The sequence below is a fragment of the Oculina patagonica genome, chromosome 5 (assembly GCF_052425735.1).
Source record: "Oculina patagonica isolate OP01 chromosome 5, crgOcupat, whole genome shotgun sequence".
NCBI lineage: Eukaryota > Metazoa > Cnidaria > Anthozoa > Scleractinia > Oculinidae > Oculina > Oculina patagonica.
In genome coordinates this window covers 2,723,636-2,743,761 of record NC_135762.1, presented here as the reverse complement: position 1 = coordinate 2,743,761, position 20,126 = coordinate 2,723,636, and the positions used below count along the sequence as shown (strand labels likewise).

At 40.2% G+C, this 20,126-nt stretch overlaps 1 protein-coding gene across 1 annotated transcript; it reads right to left on the bottom strand.

Moving 5' to 3' along the window:
* Positions 1-578: 578 nt before the first annotated feature.
* LOC144654183 (replication factor C subunit 3-like) lies at positions 579-13,963 on the bottom strand. The gene is made up of 6 exons (XM_078514270.1): positions 13,799-13,963; positions 3,638-3,775; positions 2,363-2,430; positions 1,533-1,630; positions 724-905; positions 579-602 (listed from the first exon to the last, which is right to left on the bottom strand). Exons 1-6 carry the CDS (start codon positions 13,883-13,885, stop codon positions 579-581), a joined length of 597 nt encoding a protein of 198 aa, XP_078370396.1. The 5' UTR covers positions 13,886-13,963.
* Positions 13,964-20,126: the final 6,163 nt, after the last annotated feature.

Genomic DNA, 20,126 nt, shown 5'->3' with positions numbered 1-20,126 from the left:
CCCGGGGGGGGGGGGCACCCTGTATATTTTTGGGTGGGGGTGTGCCGCTGGGAATTTAAAGCCCTTACCCTATACCAGACCATGCTCTGCTGATTTTTGCAACCCTATACTAGACTAGATAACGAAAATCCCTACCCTATCCCAGACTTGCATTTTTTAGAACTGTTTTACTATCAGTTTTTTAATGGCAAACCATCTGTCAACAACGATGCCGCGATGATTTGATTAACGTTTAGGAAAAACTCTTTCTCTTCTAAGTTTCTATTCCTATTCTGGACTTAATTCGTCATACCACCGATCAGTTTCCCGGCAAATGCTACCCTTTTCTAGATCAAAACTTTCCGATTTCTATACCCTATCCCAGACTAAACTGCTTGAAAACCATACCCTTCACAGCGGCACATACCTATATAGCTCATATATGGGAGTGCCCCCCCCCCCCCCCCCGGGGAACACCCAAGAGTGGAAATTGGGAAAAAAAGAGATTTTTCGTTCGAATAAAAATTGGGGAATAACAGTTGTTGGAAGACCAGTTGTTTTCTAATGTAAAAAGACATGAGAGGAAGATGAAAAATGGATTACCTCAATGTACTTTGACAGTGCTATAGATTAAAAAAGGAAGAGGAATGTTTTACATAATATGAACACTTATTGGTATTGGGGCACCAATTGAGGGGCTCGGTGGAAAAAGGGTATGTGGTACAATTTTTGGCTAAAACGCACCTCGTCAACTGAAGGTGCGGCAACCCTGACACCCAAACAACGACTGCGAATTGCTGGAATAACTTTGCTTGTCGAGTTACAACACAGAATCAGCCGACACGTTGTTGTGTACTTTTCCATAGTCCTTCGCAAAGAATGTTGAGCATCCTTTGTGAGTCTGTCCACTTCTGTTAAGACTACCACTGTAAACAAAGTGCAAGTGTTATGTTAGAAACATCAGCTACAGTAAAAACCCGCAGATAAGAACCTAGATTTTTCCATTTTAGCCTAATTAGGTTCTCATAGAAATGGTATCTAGCAGGATTTTAGGCTACCTAGGTTCTTAAGTAGGTTCTCAATTTGATAAGGGTACTAGCAATGAGCACAGATAACAACTACAGGGCATAATGTGATATGGTATATATTGCTGTATTAAATAACTACACAAATACGGTTTAGATGATAACTAAACAGTAAATGTATCTTTGCAAAGTACTAGCATGCATGTCTAATGACTAAAAATGTTATTCTCGTGTATTTTCATCTGTGCCTTCATTTTTGTAAAATAAGAACCAATTGAAAATTTCAGGCTAAATATTAGGTTCTTATGAAAAGGGGGTTTAAAATGAAAAATTTAGCCTAACAGGTTCTTAAATTTAAGGTTGTTTTAAGTGGGTTTTAACTTTTTATTGCATTTCTACTTATTAATCATACAAAGAAAAAACATTCACCAGAAATGTTTAGGTTTAACTTAATGCTTCAGTTATCAGCAGGCTGTAATATGAACAGACTTTTAGTCATCTTTTAATAAAAATCAATAGAGTAAATACCTTTGAATTCCTTTTGTGTTGATGATTCTAACTGGTGTGATTGTGCCACAGTTTTAATAAGCTCCTGGATTACAACACGGTCATGAATCCCAGCATCACTGAAAGCAAAACAACGAAAAAGCACTTAATAAAAACAAATGGACAAAATAATGTACTTGAAAAAATAATAGGTTGTCAGAGCTGTGCTCTAGCAGAGCCTGGGGGCGACAGGTGATCTACTTTTGCCTTTGGGTGACTAGCGTAACTTTGCTATCATGAAAGCTTTTAAGAGCTGGCACCCAAGATTTCTTACAGAAGAGTCTTTGGGCACCCTGCAATTATTCTAAGAGTACAGCTTTGGTTGTATTTCTCTACAGAAAGCTCGCTAAAAAAGGTTACATGTACTTTTGAGGAATATGGATTTATCTGATCCAGAAAAGTAAAAGCCCTTTCCAATCCAAAGAAGTTAAGGAGGTAGATGGCTCAGTGCTGCTCGTGTTTAACTATGTTATCTGTAGCATAAAGTGACTAGCAGTATTGTTACAGTGTACTCCCTACGTTCCCCTTGGATAGGAGGCAAGTCTAATGCAAGTTACAAGCATATAAAAGTACATTAATTTCTAAACCTCACTCCTCACCAAGATAATGTTACTATGGATAGGTATAATAAAGCAAGGTTCCAGATAAGTTGTCAACAAGGAATTCCAAAAGGTCAAATTCGCACTGCTCCCACCATTTTAGAAGTTTTCTATCAAATTTGTTGGGGCAGCTTATTGGGTTTTTGATCTGAGACTTGCCTCTTATCTGGAACACTAATAGAGTCTTGTTTAAAAGCAAAATAAAATTGTTACCTTGGATTGATTTCTAAGTGATAAGCACTACCGATAGTTGACATTTCAATCTTTTTCTTTGAAGGCGTCTGATGAACCAAAGAAAAACACATTGTCAGTAATAGTAATGACAAATTTGTCAGTCATACTAAATGCTTTAAGTAGAAACTCAGCTGTGTTCTATTGGAAATCCGCGAATCTGATTGGTTCTCCCACTGTTTTCTATTCGCCGATAGAAAACAGTCGCGCGCGCGTAGCTCTTTAAGCTGTAATTTTTCTTGATTTTTGTCTTCAAAGTGCACACCAAACGGTAGGTTTTGGACTGCAATCCTTTAGAGTTTCTACTAAAACTATTAGACTACTCGCCCTCGTTTTCTATGAGCGATAGTCAACTCGGCTGCGCCTCGTTGATTATTCGCTCATAGAAAACTCGGGCTCGTAGTCTAATTGTTAAATAGTACTTACAATTAATATTAAGACAATATGTACATACTTGAATAAAAACAACACTAGTTAAACAACTTAGAAGCGTATATATACATGCAGTAAATGATGAAATGTAAATGATGAAAAAGAAAAGAACAGGATGTGTAAAAAGAAGAAACAAAGTTGGTTAACATGTACAGAACATTTGGCAAGTCTATTTTTAGAGGGAACTGTTTCTCACATGCATGAACAATATCATGGAAGCATTCAATTGGCAAGGAAGCATTTCATCCACAGCCTTTTTTCTGTGAATTACAAAATTGACCCATTTTAAAATGGTGCAAGACTTGTTAATCAGACTAAAATTATTTCAGCAGTTATAAATATAGAACATGACATATATTCTGTGTTCATCAATTGTTTTTGTCTGCGAAGAAAGTTTTTGTAGAATGCTTGTGTAAAGAGTTAAAGATGAATTCCAGTCCGTACTGTGCAATCTCGGCTGCAATGTTTATATGAGCCTCACACGAAGGAATGTTTACAAGCAAAACTAAAAATTCTGTGACAACTTACCTTTTTCTTCATTATTAACGCCAGATATCCTTGCAGAACAAATAATAACGAGTAGCAGAACCTTGACGCTATTTCAAACCGACGTTTCAGCTCATCGGCAATTCTTGAACTAAACGAACCGTAATGGCGGACTAAAAAACTTCATGTATGCTGTCACCGAAGTGTAACGTTTCAACGAATTCAAAACAAAAACGAAAACAAACCCCGAGTCTGCGCAGTTCGGACTGGAAATCAGCTTTAAGACTGAAGTCTATCAACAAATAATAGACGAGGTCATTGTACAATAATGTCACTTACAGTGAAACTCTGTTGTTCTATCTTTAATTTCTCCACACCAGCACCATAGAGCTCTCTCAGTATGCACATGATTCTTGTCTTTTTCCCAGCCCCTGAAGGCCCATAAACCAACAGATGCGGAAAATCACCACAGTGCACCTGAAGAAAAAAAAAAGCAAGACGTGTATTTTGATGTTTACAAAAAACTGGAGCATTGGTTAACATATTTCCAGGGTTTAAATTTGCTTAGAAATATGCCTGGCAAACATGGTCTCTGTTGCTTTTTAAAAAAATAAAATTAGCAAGAAATACTAATATTTTCATGGTTTTTTTAGTAAAACAATTTATTACTCCATTGCACTCGTTGGATATGACATCCAACTAAGATATGATGCCCACTGGTGTCACCCTCGAAAATGGACTATCATTTTAAATTATTCTCCAAATAATGCTTGATAGCAGCTATTATATTTGTAATTTATTATGCCATTAAAAAAAATTGCTGCCCCACTCCTTCCCCAGAAAAATGGCTTCTGCACCCAACCAGTCCAAAGAAAAATGGGCCCGTAACAAACACTGGAAATACAGGTTATAAGCGTAATATATTGTTGTAATACAAACAACAGCTGTATCCAATAACAAAGTTATTTATTATTTGACAGATTACATCAGTGTGCAAAGAAGTCAGTGTCTGCTAGCCTGGGGCTAGTGGATTTTGCAATCGGGCTAGTGGACGAAACCCTTCACTTGCCCGACAGCAAGTGAAGCATCATAAGCATCGTTCTTATTATAATTGTTTGGGGGCTAGTAAAAATGACCTTCGGGCTAGTACATCCTGGAAAGGCAAGCTGGAAAATTCAATTTCTTTGCACCCTGTTACATGCCCAAATTAACAAAGTCACAAAAAAAAAAAATAATGTCTGCTGTACCTAACTGTCAATATTTAACTTATTTTAATTTTTATGTTTTTTTTTGTTAGTAAAATATCTGACTATTATGCCATGTAATGGGACTCATCCTCGGAGACCCAGGGGCAGTTAGTGGGGCGAGGGAAATGCGAAAATGCGGGTAGAAAATAGCGCGAAACTGCGAGGAAAAAAATCAGCATATAAAAGTTGTATTGACTGAAAGTGCCCCTGGGGAAAGAGTCTTAATTACCAGACCAGTTCAAAAAGCTCTCTGAATACTGCCTCCTGATTGGGCAGAAAAATCTTTTGTATTCCCTTTGTATTATTCTGCCCAATCGGCGACCAGCCTGACTACAGTCCTTTTGGTTTGTTCTCATACGAAATATGTACACAAAGTCAGTTCGCTCACCATACCTGTCCTGCTTGTTCGCCAAGAATTTGCTCGGGAAGGAAACGTTTCGGCTAGTGCCTCCCCTGGTTGAAAACGTCGAAAGTTTGACGGCCATGCACGCGAAGAAACGGCGGATTCTTCAGATTGTGGTCGATCGCAGGTATCGTAACACTTGCATGCTATTTGCGAGTTTTAAAAGTTTGTGTGCGATATGCTAGTTGCACTGCTGTAATGGATGTTTTCAGATTTTTTCTGGGAAGACCAATGACAGCTTAACATGAAACTTTTCCAGACAAGAGTAATTTTTTACGCGGCAGATGTGTCAAGCGGCCGTCTAGCTACGCGTGCAAAGTGTGCAGCAGCGATTCCTAAGTTTTTCATAGGTGAGATAATAGAAGATCGATCGCAGCTGGAAGCGAAACTATAACAATAAAAAAAGTTTATTTAAACAATCATATTATTTACAATAGTTTTCACCTCCCGCAATTAGCCTAGTTATTCGAGGCGGGAGGTGAAAAAGAAAATGAAGAACAAAAAATAAATAAATAAAGTTACAAAAAAGGTAATACCTTATCTACATTAAAAGAAAAGATAGTAATAAGAAAGACAACTTTGAATATCATGGTAATAAATTAAAATAACAATGTGTTGTAAGTTATATTAAGCTAAAGATTATAGGAAGTCAAAAACTATTTCCAAACAAACTTTCAAGACCTTACATTTTGTAAATTTTTCCGTCGACCAACCGATTGTAGCTACGTGCGCGTGTAATGCGTGCAGCACCAATTGTAGCACTCAAATGATGGTCATATTTCCTGAAGACAAAATTTTCCCGACACTTCACATCCAAGTTGAGGAGGCACTAGCCGAAACGTTTCCTTCCCGAGCAAATTCTTGGTGAACAAGCAAGACAGATATGGCGAGCAAACTGGCTTTGTGTAACATATTTCGTGTGAGAACACACCAAAAAGGCTGGTCGCCGATTGGGCAGAATAATACAAAGGGAATAAAAAAGATTTTTCTGCCCAATCAGGAGGCAGTATTCAGAGAGCTTTTTGAACTGGTCTGGTAAGACTCTTTCCCCAGGGGCACTTTCAGTCAATACAACTTTTATATGCTGATTTTTTTCCTCGCAGTTTCGCGCTATTTTCTACCCGCATTTTCGCCTTTCCCTCGCCCCACTAACTGCCCCTGGGTCTCCGAGGATGAATGGGACTATTATCAGGGCTAAAAATTAACTTCAGTGCTTGATCGCTATGGAGTCCTTGATTGTGAATATACTTATTATTTATTCTCCAACGGTATCTTACAGCAATCCTTCATACTCCCGACTCGACCGACTCCTAGTGCGCATGACCGTAACGCAATGTAACGACACTACATCTCTCCTTTCCTCTGAATAATAAGTTAGATAAAGCTTAATAACGAAACTCAACATGCTTATTTCCTTAATCTGTCAGTCCTAGTAATGTTAACACAAGTTATTTCCTTTGAGCAATTGATCCAAGCAAAGTTCAAGTAAACATAGTCTTTGAAAAGTCCAGACAATGCTCACACAACAATGTTCCTTTTCATTTAGCCATTGATCCAAACAATGTTCAAGTAACACAATCTTTAAAAAGTTCAGATAATGTTCACACAACAATGTTCCTTTTCATCAAGCCATTGATTAAAACAATGCTCAAGTAACATAGTCCTTGAAACAATCAGGCACTCGTCTTGCTCTTGCTGATCTGCGAGGTGCGGGTAATTCAACTGGTGTGACTGTAGGTGGTTCAACTGGTGTAACTGTAGGTGGTTCAACTGGTGTAACTGTGGGTGGTTCGACTGTTTCAATTGGTTCAATTGTTTCTGCTGCATCAATGAAGGGTGTAGACTGTTCTTCCTCGTCACTTGGAATGGGATGCACAGCTATGTTAGAAGGCAGCTTTTTAAAGAATGAGGTATTTCTTGTTACGGTGTGTTCTGCATTTTGGGCTGTAATCATGCTTCCTTTCTTGTCTGTGATCTCAAATGGTTCAGGCTTGAATGGTGTAGACAACTTGTTCTGTTTTGATTGCTTTATCAACACTTTGTCACCAACATTGAGGTTCGTGGTTTTGGCATGGTTGTGTTTGTCTGCATATTCTTTCATCTTCTCCTTTCTCTTAGCATCAGCTTGTCTGATCTCTGGGGATGCCTGATCAAACTGAATCAGAGGTAATGTGGACTTGAGTTTTCGTCCATTCAGCAACTCCGAAGGAGACTTCCCCGTGGTGCTATGAGGGGTGGCCCTGTACTGTCGAAGGAAGGTGAACAACTCTTGTTTCCAGTTCTTGCCTTGAACGACGGCTGTCCTAATTGCTTTTTCCAGTGTCTTCATCAGCCTTTCTGCCTCTCCATTTGCTCTGGGCCATTCAGGAGTTATTCTGTGATGTGTGAAACCAAGTTGAGTGGCAAACATCTGAAAACTTTCACTATTAAATGGTGGACCATTGTCTGTTCTTACTACATTGGGGATCCCTTGCCTGGCAAAAATGCTGTCAAGGTGAGGAATCACTGCTTTTGCTGATGTTGACCTCAAGATTTCAACTTCTGGAAACCGACTGAAGTCGTCAGTCACGACAAGCAGGTAGTCTCCACTTGGAAAGGGGCCGCAGAAATCTATTGAGAGCTCTTGCCATGGGCCTTGTGGTAGGGGGGACATTTGTAAAGGTTCGCATACTGGCTTATCATGGTTCGCGGCTTGACACGGTAGGCACTCTTTGACCATCTGCTCCACCATTTTGTCTATTCCTGGAAACCAGACTGAATCTCGCAGAAGACGCTTGGTCTTGACAATTCCTTGGTGTCCACTGTGAGCTAGCATAATCATTCGATCTCGTAGCTTCTCGGGAACTATTATGCGGGTTCCTCTCAGAATTACGCCATTTGACACTGACAACTCCTGCTTGATCTGCTGGTACTGACTGACATCTCTTCCAGCTTCGTGCCACTTTTGAGTTGCTATCACTCTTGCTAAACTCTGTAAAGTTTCATCAATTGCCGTCGCATCTTTTACTTCTTGAAGCGTAACGGCTTGGGGCACAGCATTATTGGTCACAAAGTTAATGTATGCATCAACTCTTGATAGATGGTTGGAGGCTTGTGATTGGTTAGGATCCGGATGTCGACTCATGTAATCAGCTGGATTGTTTGCTCCTGGCTTGTAAACAACTTTGGTTTTGTATGGCTGTAGGCGTAGCTGTAGCCTCTCAACTCGCGCAGTCGCTTTGCAAGTGGGGTTGTTGAAGATAGTTTCTAATGGCTTGTGGTCTGTGGTAACTTGGAAGGCTGACCCATAGAGGTATAGGTGGAAGTGCTCAATTCCCCAAACCACTGCAAGGGCCTCTCTTTCGGTTTGGCTGTAGCGGCTTTCACAGTCTGTGAGTGAGCGGCTGGCATATGCTACAATGTTTGTTCCTCCATCTGCTGTTACTTGCGTGAGGATTGCTCCCAGGCCAACTCGGCTGGCATCAACAATTAGCTCCGTTTTGAGTGAGGGGTTAAAGTATTTCATGATTTCTGAAGTTGCCATGCTGGCTTTGAGGCGGTCAAATGCGTGTTGTTGTTCTGGTCCCCACACCCACTTAGCATTTTGATGCGTAAGTTGACGGATTGGAGCAGAGATGGAGGCAAAGTCCTTTATGAAACGTGCGAGGTATTGTGCCAAACCGAGGAAGCTGCGTGCCTCAGTTGCATTCTTTGGGGGACTGGCATTAATGAGGGATGCAACCTTCTTATCATCTGCACTGATGCCATCTGCCGAGAAGTGATGACCAAAGAAGTCAATGGATGATTGGTTGAACAGACACTTGGCAGGGTTTGCAGTCAGATTGTGTTCTCTCATTCTCTGAAGAACAGCTTGTAAGGCATCATCATGATCAGATTGGTTCTTGCCAAACACTATTATGTCATCAGAAATGTTTCTAACACCGTCAATTCCTTGCAGCACTTCTTCTATGGATTTCTGAAAGATTTCAGCTGCTGAGTTGATTCCAAAACTCAGTCGCTTGTAACGAAACAAACCAATGTGCGTAGCAAAAGTAGTAATGCTACGGGAGTCTTCGTCCAGCTCAAGTTAATGATATCCTTGGTTTAAGTCTATCTTGCTGAAAACAGTGGCTCCGTTCAGATCAACGATCAGGTCTTCTACAGTGGGCACTGGATGTCGCTCCCGTTCTATAGCCTGGTTGGCCGCTCTCATATCAACACAGATACGTATTCCTGTCTTCTTTGGGGCCACCACTATCGGAGAGACCCAGGGAGTTGGACCTTCAGCTCTTTCTATGATGTCAAGTTCCTCTAGATTCTTTAGCTCAGCCTCGACTTGATCACGGATGTGAAATGGTAGTCTGCGATACTTCTGGGCCAGTGGCTTTACGCTGTCATCAACATGTAATTTTGCAGTTTTGCCTTGCATCTTTCCCAGGCCCTCAAAACAATCTTTGTAATCCTCAATGATGTTATCGACTACGGGTGTCGACACACTGTTAATTATGTGTAATAGCCCGAGATCAGTTGCCGTCTCATAACCTATCAAGTTTCCATCACAACCATCAACAACGCAGAATTGCGTGACCATCGATTTGCCTGTTACTCCAGACTTGATTTCAGTTTCAAACTTGCCAACGACTGGCAAGGGCTTAGAAGATCTGTAGCCATATATTCTCTTCGAGGTAGGTGTAATGTCAATGTTCTCCAGTAGATTGAAAGAACATGTGTCAATGACATTCACTCCCGCTCCTGAATCAATGAGACATTTCACTTTCTTGCCTCCAATGGTAACAGCAGTAAATGGTTGAATCTTGTCACGCATGGAATGGAGAGTGATGCGGTAAGTGTACTCTTCATCGGTGGATTCATCACTATCTTTCTCTTCCACTGTATTAACTTTCTTGGAATTTAATCTGCTTTGGCATACTTTGGTGAAATGTCCTTTCTTGCGACAATGTTTACAAATTTCATTCAGTGCTGGACAAGGTCGTCCTTTATGAGGGTAATTTCCTCCACATCTGTAACACTTCTTGTTCTCGGACTTTGATTTTTCCTCTCTCACCGCTTGGACTTCTGCTACCTTGGCCAACTTTTCCTGTTGCTCGATTCCTTTAGCTTGCTTGTCAGACATTTCTATACCACGGCCATAGTCGAGTAATGCTTTGAGATTCATGTCTTCTCGTAGGGCTCTTCGCCGTAATCGTGAAGATAAACAGGACATGACTATGTGTGACTTGATTTCTTCGTCTTCGTTTTCAAACTCGCATGTTTGAGCAAGACGCCTCAGCCGTGTGCAGTAAGAATCTAGTGATTCACCAGCATTCTGAGAAGCATTTCTGAACATGTAAATTTCGTAGGTCTTGTTTACTTTTGGCTGAAAATAAGCATTCAAAGCAGTCACTGCTTTCGCATATTCCTTATCTTCTCCTCGATCTGGAAGTGTTTCAAATATATCGCTGACCTCTTCACCAGCGGAGTATAGTAGCAGCGCTCTCTTGCCTGTGTCATCTTTCACATCATGAGCGGCGAGGTACATTTCGAAACGTTTCAGCCATTTTTTCCAACGTGGGCCGACTGAAACGTTGTCTTCGTGGACAGCAAATGAAGGAAATGGAGGTAAGACACTCGCCATTTCGCTTCGGCAATTGTGTGATCGTCCCGTGTAATCTTTTGAGGTAATTTTCCGATGTAATCTTTCGATGTAAGTTTTTCTTTTGACGACAATGTATTCAACTTTGGTTTCGCGCCTTACTCAAATGGCGGCCAGCGCACGTGGCGTTGAGAACTGAACATGTTTTGCCATTGTTTATCCAGCGTATTCGCTTGAAGGTGACGATTAAGTGAAGTGTTGCTGTAGTGGAATTCGCTTGAGTTATCCTCGTCGCCAGTTATGAATTGGGCCAGTATCCCTGAATTCTTAGTGGCCCAGGCAAAAATAAACTTGTCCACAAATTTTCTCTACTAACACAAACATTTTTTTTAAAACCATTTTTACGTGAAAAAACTTCCCACGCTTTTACCTTTAACTAACTAAACCCAGGTGAAAAGTAAGTCTATTGTATTGGGCAGTGTTGAGTGAGTTCAGTTTTGCGACCATGTGACCGCCAAGTTTTAATCCTGTATTATGCCGAAAACACATGTATGCCTGATGCTCCCACTATAGCTTTATGCCACAAATTATGCTGGCATCAAGTGTCAATCCCTGTATCCAATCAATGCTCATGGAATACATTAGGACTTCAGGACGGACAGAGTGTGTAATTCATTAGGTATTCAGTAATTGTTGTGCACATGAGCTAAAGAATTATCAAGGGACACCCTGTACTACCTGGTTTCTAAGCAACTAAATGCGAAACTTGGCAAGCAAGCATCCAGTTTTAAAACTGTTTTAACTCAATATCCTATTTCGATTTTACTTCTTACATCTTATAGAAGCTGCGGTATTACTCTTGCCGAGACGCAAAAAACCGATGATAGGAACATTACGCTCGTGACGGCGCTTATTTATTCAGTAGAAATTGCCGTCGCTTGGCTTAAACAAACATTCTATCACACATTGAACATTCCAACGAGTATTTGCTCATCGTGACTACAGAGCCTTTCGCCACATATACTATAAACTTTTTGTATCGTGGAAGCAGAGGTATAATTCCTGTCGTGACGCTAGCGCTTTTCATACAACGAAATATGAAATCACATATTTTGGAGCGTGTTTTAATTAAAATTATCAACAGACAATCACTTTCGCTCGCGTGATTATCTTTCGCTTACAAAACATTCCCAGGAATTCTCGGCGCGTTATTTTTTTTAATATCATGACTTGTTTCTTTGACTACAGAGTTTTTTGCTGTTGTAAACACCTTCGAAAGCCTTGAAGAAGTGGTAATTTATCTCCTGTCGCGACGCTTCTCAAGTTAAATTCAAACATCAAAGATAAAATCAGTCTTGTCGGCACCTGTCAACCAAAAGTACTAGCTCACAAAAATTTAGCAAGCATACTCGGCGCATCATTTAAAATCGTTTTCTTTCCTTAACTGCAGAGTTTTTCACTGTTACAAACGGCGTTGTAAACTTTGTACAAGCGGAGATTTTCGAGAGATTTAATTCTTGCTGCGACGTTAGTGAAACATCGGAAGATAAAATCTGGTCGGCGTGTGTTGACACTCGCTAGATCAAACAAAAACATTCGCTCGCAAAAATGTAGCAAGCATACTCGGCGCATCGTTTAAAATAATTTTCTTTCCTTGACTACAGAGTTTTTCACTGTTACAAACGGCTTTGTAAACTTTGTAGAAGCGGAGATTTAATTCTCGCTCGCGTGTTGATTCGACCACTCGCTAGATCAAACGAGAACTTTTGCAAGCAAGCATATTATTATAAATTTGCGCATCGATTTAATCTATAAGTCATGAATTGTTTTATTAACTATAGAGGTTTTGCTGTTTTAAACATCTTCGTAAGCTTGTAGGAGCGGAAATTTAAACCTTGGGTAGTTGTGAAATCACGCTAACTCTGTCGGCCCGTGAAATAAACAAACAAAACCTTTCGTTATATTCTTCCGCCGTTATAATCAACTTGTTTTCGAAGAATGCCGTTGCCTCATTCTTCCAAACTATCAGTCAACTTTTTCGAAACTAGAAAGCTTCAGTTGTAGACTTATATCGCTTCTGAGCGATCGAGTCAGTTTCGAGTCGGCTTCGAAAACCGGTTTTCACAGATACGCTACTCGTTAGGCTCATAAATAATGCACGAACCCCACTCAAGTGGGGTTCGTGCATATGTAATGAATTACACATTGTGTCCGTCCTGAAGCTGTCATGACTATTGTTAAACATCCTTTCTATTCAACAATGGAGAACAGTCAATACCGCACAATACATTTATATATTATTAAAAACAACTGTTGAGACAGATATAAAAAAATAAAATCCACCACTGCACTGTCGTTTTCAGCATCTCAGGGCCAATGAAGCCAACATTATGTATCAGTCAATTTCAAGCGAGATTTTCAAAATGTTTGATCAAATTCCCCACTATGTGGGCCAGTTGCACGGTCAAATGCCCCACCGGTCGGGGCTGAAATGTCATTGTGAGTCGGTTTTCTCGTTGAATCGGGATCGTTTTGCCTACGAGTACAAGCAAATTCGCTAATGACCAGTTACCTTCTCGTTAACACTTGGTCTAAACGGACACTAGTGCCCTACTTATCAGCCAATTTTAATAGGAAAAGATAGATACATTGAAACTAGGAACTTTACATTAACGTAACCAAATACTTACTTTGCGCACTTGAGTTCGCAAGCGTTTTATAGTTATGACACATTTTGTCAACGGTCAAATGCCCCTCCATCGGGGCTTCAGTTCGATCAAATTCCCGACTATCTGGACTCAGTAGCGGTCAAATGCCCCGGGGTTGCCCGGGGGGGATGATCTCGCTTGGAATTGACTGATACATTACACTTACTTAAAGAATTGTTTAAAATGAGCCAACAGAGACATGAATAAATCACTGTCCAGTCAATAATGTATGAAGTTTTGTAATCACTTTTCCACTGGATAGAGATTTATCGCGTGGAAATAGTGTTGTCTACCCTAAGAACCACTGGGCTCGCGAGATTCAAGAGAAAAACTTCTTTTACGCTAGTACTGTAGTTTACTTCAAATAGAATGTCAATATAGCTAATTGTTGTGAAACTTTCAACGTAACTTTACCTTTTAGCTTCTAATTATCGCTTATAAAGTTACTGGAAACAAGTAAGTTACATATTAAAGCTTTAAGTTTAACCTAAGGCAAAGTGTACCCACAAACAAACTGGCGACAAAACGACCAGACGAAACGACATCAACCGAATACTAGAGATAACTTACCAGTTTCTTCAAGTGAGCTGCAAGCTCCTTGTGATAATCTAGCTTGGATAAGGATGTAGGACGATATTTATCAACCCATAAACTCATCTTAGTGATTACAGATCCGCCAAAATACTACAAATGTACAAATATTGGGTGAAGTTTATATGGCGGTCGATCGGTCGATAGCGGATTCGCGCGGTCTTTGGCGCCAAACGGAAACATTGAGCCTGCGATAATTTTGGGACCCAGTCTTCCCTAAACTCACGGCCAAACTTAGCTTGTGAGGGCTTGGAGAACTGGAGAGCGATTGACGAGCGAATGATGTCTTGTTATTCATCTTGTTTGTTTGTTTGTAATGGAATTTAACTTTTTTTTTTTAATACTGCTTAAATTCATTTTATAGTCGAACCTTGCGATTTTTGTCATTATTAAAACAACGTAAACAATGCACCGCTTATAGGCGGAGCAGGAGAGTGGGGGGTATTCCGTCTCGTGATCTTTCACAAATCGTTTCAACAGGATCGTTTATGTCAAAGGCAGTAATATGTTGTAGGACTTTAAACAAACCTCCTATCTCCAGAACGCCACTAATAGAGCCCGGGGGGGGGGGGATACTCAAAAAAGTTTTATACGGGGAGGCTCCGCCCCAAGTTCTAACTCCTTACCCTTTTATGAGGCCTTCCAAGGGGTAAAAGCGACAAGCGACATGACCCTGAAAACTGGCGACATGGAACATTTTAAAAGCGACAAGCGACATCATTACAGCCTGAAATGCGACAGCGACACGAAGCGACAGCAAAACAATGGGGTAAAAACGACAGCGACATTTACCGCTGTTAGCTAGGAGACATGGGTTCTCAGAAACGTGCGACATTGCGACACGGCTACCCCCTTGGAAGGCCTCTTTTATATACCATTTTTGACAGAAATTGTACCCCTTTCGTATACCTTTAACTGAAAAAAGGTACCCCTTTCATATACCTAAGAGACATGGCGAGGACTTAAAATAGGACGTTTTCTTGTCATGTTTATGTAGCGCTTAATAAATTAAAATAATACCACAGGTAGCCCAAGCTCCTAAAGGAGCCGTCAACATATAGACCACATATGACATTGCGTAATAACGTTATTATAAGGGTTTGTATGGGAATTTACCGATCGTAAAAAATAAGAGGTTAGGTTTTAGGTTAGGTTTTAGGTTAGGTTAGGTTAGGTTTTAGGTTAGGTTAGGTTTTAGGTTCGCTGGTTTCCTCTCTATAGAGAGGAAACCATCGAACCTAAAACCCACTGAAATGGCTTCAAATCGCCTCCAAACGGCATAGAAACACAAGATTTACACAGAAGAGGATAAGTAAGTCGATTTTATTGGATATTTTTCCTCTATTTTGAATTATTTTTTACGATCGGTAAATTCCCATACAAACCCTTATAAGAGGGTCTGAATGGGGTTAACCGACTAGCGACAAAGGGCGAAAAATATTACCGACTACCGACGAAACGAGGAAAAAATTACCGATAAGCGACAAATAAATTCTAACCGACAACCGACGTGGTCCGATGTTATACGGACGTTTGTATTCAGAAAGAACAGCATTTTGAATTTATGTCTAGCTTAGGAAATGTTTAGTTCAGAAGTAACCACACCAATTCAAAATTTAGTCAATTCTTAAGTTTCCTGTACTCTTTTCGAGCAGCAGCGGGGTTCATTTGTAGAACAGTGGCTGGTAATCGAGGCCACAAGGCGTCCCGCTTTTTGTATTTTCACTGCGCGTTGGTTATTCATGTGGTGACAGGCCATGAGCGAGATTGTTAAAGTCTTAAAGTGATTGTAAGGCAAGGAGGTTGCCATCGAACGCCATCGTAGCCGGGTTCTGGTGGAAAAAAATCCTCATAAAGGTGTTTCCAAGCTAAAAAAACATCTAACGGAGATTTTAGGGCTAAAGGAGCAGGCCCATTAATTTGGCATTGGCGGGTTCTCGCTGAAGTTACTTCGCCTGGCGAAAACGCTAACGGGAAAAATGCGAAAATTTGCAATTGTAACGGATGGGCAGTGGCTGCTTGAGCTTCCAAATTTAATATCGGATGGAAGCAGCAGTGAGCTCAACGGTAAGTGTGGAACGTTCTATTAGTTTTAGTGTGCAGCGAAGTTAAATGTTTCTCATGTAGTTCTGTAGTTAAGTATTACCGTATTTTCTCGAATAAACGCCGGGCCCCGAATAAACGCCGGGTCTCCAAGCTGTATTTGAAAATAAACCCCTTAAACAATTATTAAAGGTTTAACATGCTTTAAAAATAATGTCTAAATATATTGCTGTCAAAAATAATGAAAAAAAAAATCACTTCTAAGAAACATAGGGCTTGAACAAACTCCTGGAATCAAATAAACGCCGGCTCTATCGGGCCAAGTTTGAAATTAACGGGGGCGTTTAAACGAGAAAATACCGTAAGCTCAAACATTAACGTGTTTAACCTTTGGTTCCACGTTTTTTATTTGCTGTTTTGTAAGGAAAGCAAAAATTGAAAAGAAAAATCCCTTACAAATAGAAGAAGCGAGTAAAAGAGTTTATAAGCATGTTTCTGTTTTATTTGTAAAACACTGCCTTTAAATTTATTCTTTTCTGAGAAGATCTGAGAACGCTCCAAATTTCAGTCTCGCTCAATGTGTAAGTAATATTTGACGAGCATTTGCTGATGCAAACTGATTTTATCGGTACGAGACGAACACGTTGCTTAAATAACAGTTAAAGTCCGCTATGCGTACATGTGTGGACTTCCATTATGAATTATTTCACTGTACATATAAGCACTGAAATCTAAGTTGACAGTCATTTGGAATATCGACTCACGAGTGAACAACTTCGGCCCGGTTCAGACGCCGATCTTTTCATGAGCCGAACCTAATTCCTTGAATTAAGTACATGAAAAGATCGGCGTCTGAATCAAATTAGAACGGCTATTTCAATTTGGAACGGCTCACCCGTTCTTCCCGCCTGGCTTGGCCGAGAATTTCGCCTGTGGAACGCCTTTGGAACGGCTTTGATTCAGACGCCGTACTTTTCATGTGACGATCCCAATTCATAAATTATTATAATGTATTTTGCCATGTATTTATAATTCATATTTATATTATAATGTATTTTGTATTAGGAACGGCCTCGGAACGGCCAAAAAGTACGGCGTCTGAATCAAGAGGCGTACTTTTGTCAATTTGGGTCGGCCCAAATTCGAATTGAGTTCGGCTCATGAAAAGTACGGCGTCTCAACCAGACCTTAAAGTTTGCAGTCAAATAATTCGAGACAAGAGACGAGAAAACAAAGAACTTATCAATCGATTACATGTAATTTTTCACAAGACTGTTAGAAGAAAACAAGTACCCTTCACTTCGTTTCAAGGAACACCTTAAGTTGCCGTTGCCGTTTTTTGGGATGTCACGCGATGCTCCAACACTAACAAAATTGGCGTTCTGTCCGCCAACACAGTAGCCTGAATTTCAGACGTCTCTCTCTGGTCGCCTGCTCCTGAAATTCAGGCTACCAACACAGGTGAATAAGTCTGCAGTTACTTTTAATGATGTTACCCTAAACACGAGACCTTGACGGCTAAAAACATCGGTGTTCTGCAACTAAACACCCTATATACTACCAAAATCAGTATTCAGAAAAAGACCGTGACTTTCCCGTCTCGTTCATATCCCCCCCCCCCCCCACCGTCACGTAGTTTACGACAGATGCCATTTTTTCATGGAAATAAAATCCCAAAATCCTAAAAAAGCTAGTTTTTGAAACCAAAAGCCTACCCTTACCGCTAACAAGAAAGGATACTTATTTTTATTCAAAAAGAAATGTTGCGTGCAAGCACGTGAACTGTCTCAGATCGCCTGTGTAAACAACTCCTCGATAAACTTATTTTCTTTATTCAATGCGTTGCTGCCGTTTTATAACCTTTCTGGAAAAAGCACGTTTCGATAAGCTTTCGCTAATGTATAGTTTCTTAGTAGCTTGCCTAGAAAGGCAGAGTAATATTTTGTTCTTCAAGAAATATTCACTGTTCTTTAATTTTCGAGTCGGTGGTTTGAGGAGCGGCAAAGGACTCAATTTCAACCAACAATTAAATTATTTTGTCGCACAGTTTCGATATGCAAATTTTACGATTTGGTGTTATTTTTATACTTTAAGGACAATGTTTTTGAGCAGTTCTGAATTCGACATCATTCATGACTTGAGAGCCAAATGGAGTACGTGAATTATATTCCGGAGCCCAAGACATGTAAAACAACATGATCATCGAGCTTGTTTTGATGACTCATTGCGCATTCATGCTGTGTGTATTTTCGGCAACCGATGGTGTTACTATTTGCCGTCAATTGCAAAAACATGCAGTTTCACCCTTTTCACATTTGACCCACATTTGAACACGGAGAAATATCCTCCTTCCTGAAAGAGTTTTATCCTTTTAACACAGAGAGTTACTTGTGCCTCTATAAATACGAGTTTCTTCTTTTTCAAATTAAAGGAAATTCACTGCGACTCTTCGCGAACAAGTCTCTTTTAGGCAGTTGATTCCTTAACTCGCGGCGCCGCTTTTACGAGACAGTCGAGACCTTATACTTGCCACAAGTCGACTCTTTTGAGCGACAAAGTCGCTTCTAGATTCAGGAATAAATTGCGACTTACTCGATACTGATCGAATAGTTCACTGCCTTGACTGCTAATTACATCTCACCAAAACGTCGGATTCTCCGAACACTATCGAATCCTTCCGTAAGCACTTAATTGAATTACGGAAAGTGGCCCCCCAATCGGAAAAAACTGCATCATAACAATGTGTGGAAATCCACACAAAAAACAGAGTTACGAGGTTTAAGTGCAACCAAATAATGAATTATTACAAATTTTCATATCGTCTAGAGTTTAAAGTCTTAAAACTGCGTAAATTAAATAACAAATATTAATAATTAACTTGCACTTTTAATCTTTAACTGAGATTTACCGACAACCGACAAAGGTCGAAAATTTTAACCGACAACCGACAAAGTAAGGAATTTTTAACCGACTACCGACATGTGGACCCCCCCATTCAGACCCTCTTATAATAACGTTATTACGCAATGTCATATGTGGTCTATATGTTGACGGCTCCTTTAGGAGATTGGGCTACCTGTGATAATACAGCTATAAATTGCATCTGTTCGAAATATTTTAATAAAAGGCCCTTTTAAATAGCCAAATGACAGATTTCCATACCCTTTCATATACTTAAACTCGTGAAATCCCTACCCTTTTATATACCTGAAGCCTGAAAAAGGTACCCCTTCCGGGCGGAGCCTCCCCATATAGGCCATTATAGGGAGTACCCCCCCCCCCCCCGGGGGGTAATATAGGTCTACAAACTGTTAAGAATGTTTTTGACCTCCCTGGAAGTCTTTGGGAAACTTCGTCTATCTTCGGAAAAGTTCGAAAACGTTCGTATGGCCTGCGAACAACAATCGCAGAATCTTCTGAAATCTTCAGTCTAAAAAATGGTCACAGAGCAAAAAGGTTGCTAGAACGGAAAAAGTTGCTCCAAATATGAAAACCTGCCGTGCTCCCTCACGTTCCAAAACGCTCTGCCGCCTCTGGCACTGACGCGTGACATTAAGAAATCCATTTTATTCGCTTCAGTGGTTTTGGCGGGCTCCGTAAGAGAGAGAGAGCCAGATAAACTGAAGGGCATAACTCTCTGTTAATAACCAGTTTACTAATAAACATAACCCTTTTGAGTTAGGTTCCATTATACTTAGTATCGATCGCTGAGTGTGATTGGTAGAAATAAAATTATTAATAACTCGAATGTTTATTGTCATGGGTTTGCTTTCTACATTTTTCACGGTTCGGCAGTCAAGTCGACCAGTGAGCTAGAACATTTACTCAGTACAGGAGCAGTATTGAAGTCGATAAAAAGGGATAGCGTGTGGTATTAGTATTGTCTTGGCCAAACCCATTGCTGACTGTTAGATATATAGAATGTCACGATCAATGAAACAAATAGGAGACACTTCATATTTTCATGCAACTCAATGATGCATAAAAAACCGCGCTCACTCTTCGATGGCTGTCCATCAATTTATTTATAGCATCTGCGTAACCAATGAGATTGCAAGTTTGCCAATTACCTACTGGATTATGCTAATAAAATAACAAAATAACTCGTTTGTTAACTGATACGACACATACAGATCAGAAGGCGGACCACGGATAACTGTCATCGATTTCTAGGAACGTCAGCAATCTGAGGTAAGATTCAATTTCACCGTAACATGCAGTCACGAGCACTGCTTTATTCAGGACTCAGAATGATACGACATAT

Excerpts from the sequence above, each read along its gene's own strand:
- LOC144654183 (XM_078514270.1), bottom strand. The coding sequence starts at position 13,885 with ATGAGTTTATGGGTTGATAAATATCGTCCTACATCCTTATCCAAGCTA. Across the intron at positions 2,431-3,637 it reads TAGAACAACAGAGTTTCACT|ACGCCTTCAAAGAAAAAGAT; the intron begins GTAAGTGACATT and ends TTGGTTCATCAG. Across the intron at positions 603-723 it reads CCGCACCTTCAGTTGACGAG|CACTGTCAAAGTACATTGAG; the intron begins GTGCGTTTTAGC and ends TTTAATCTATAG.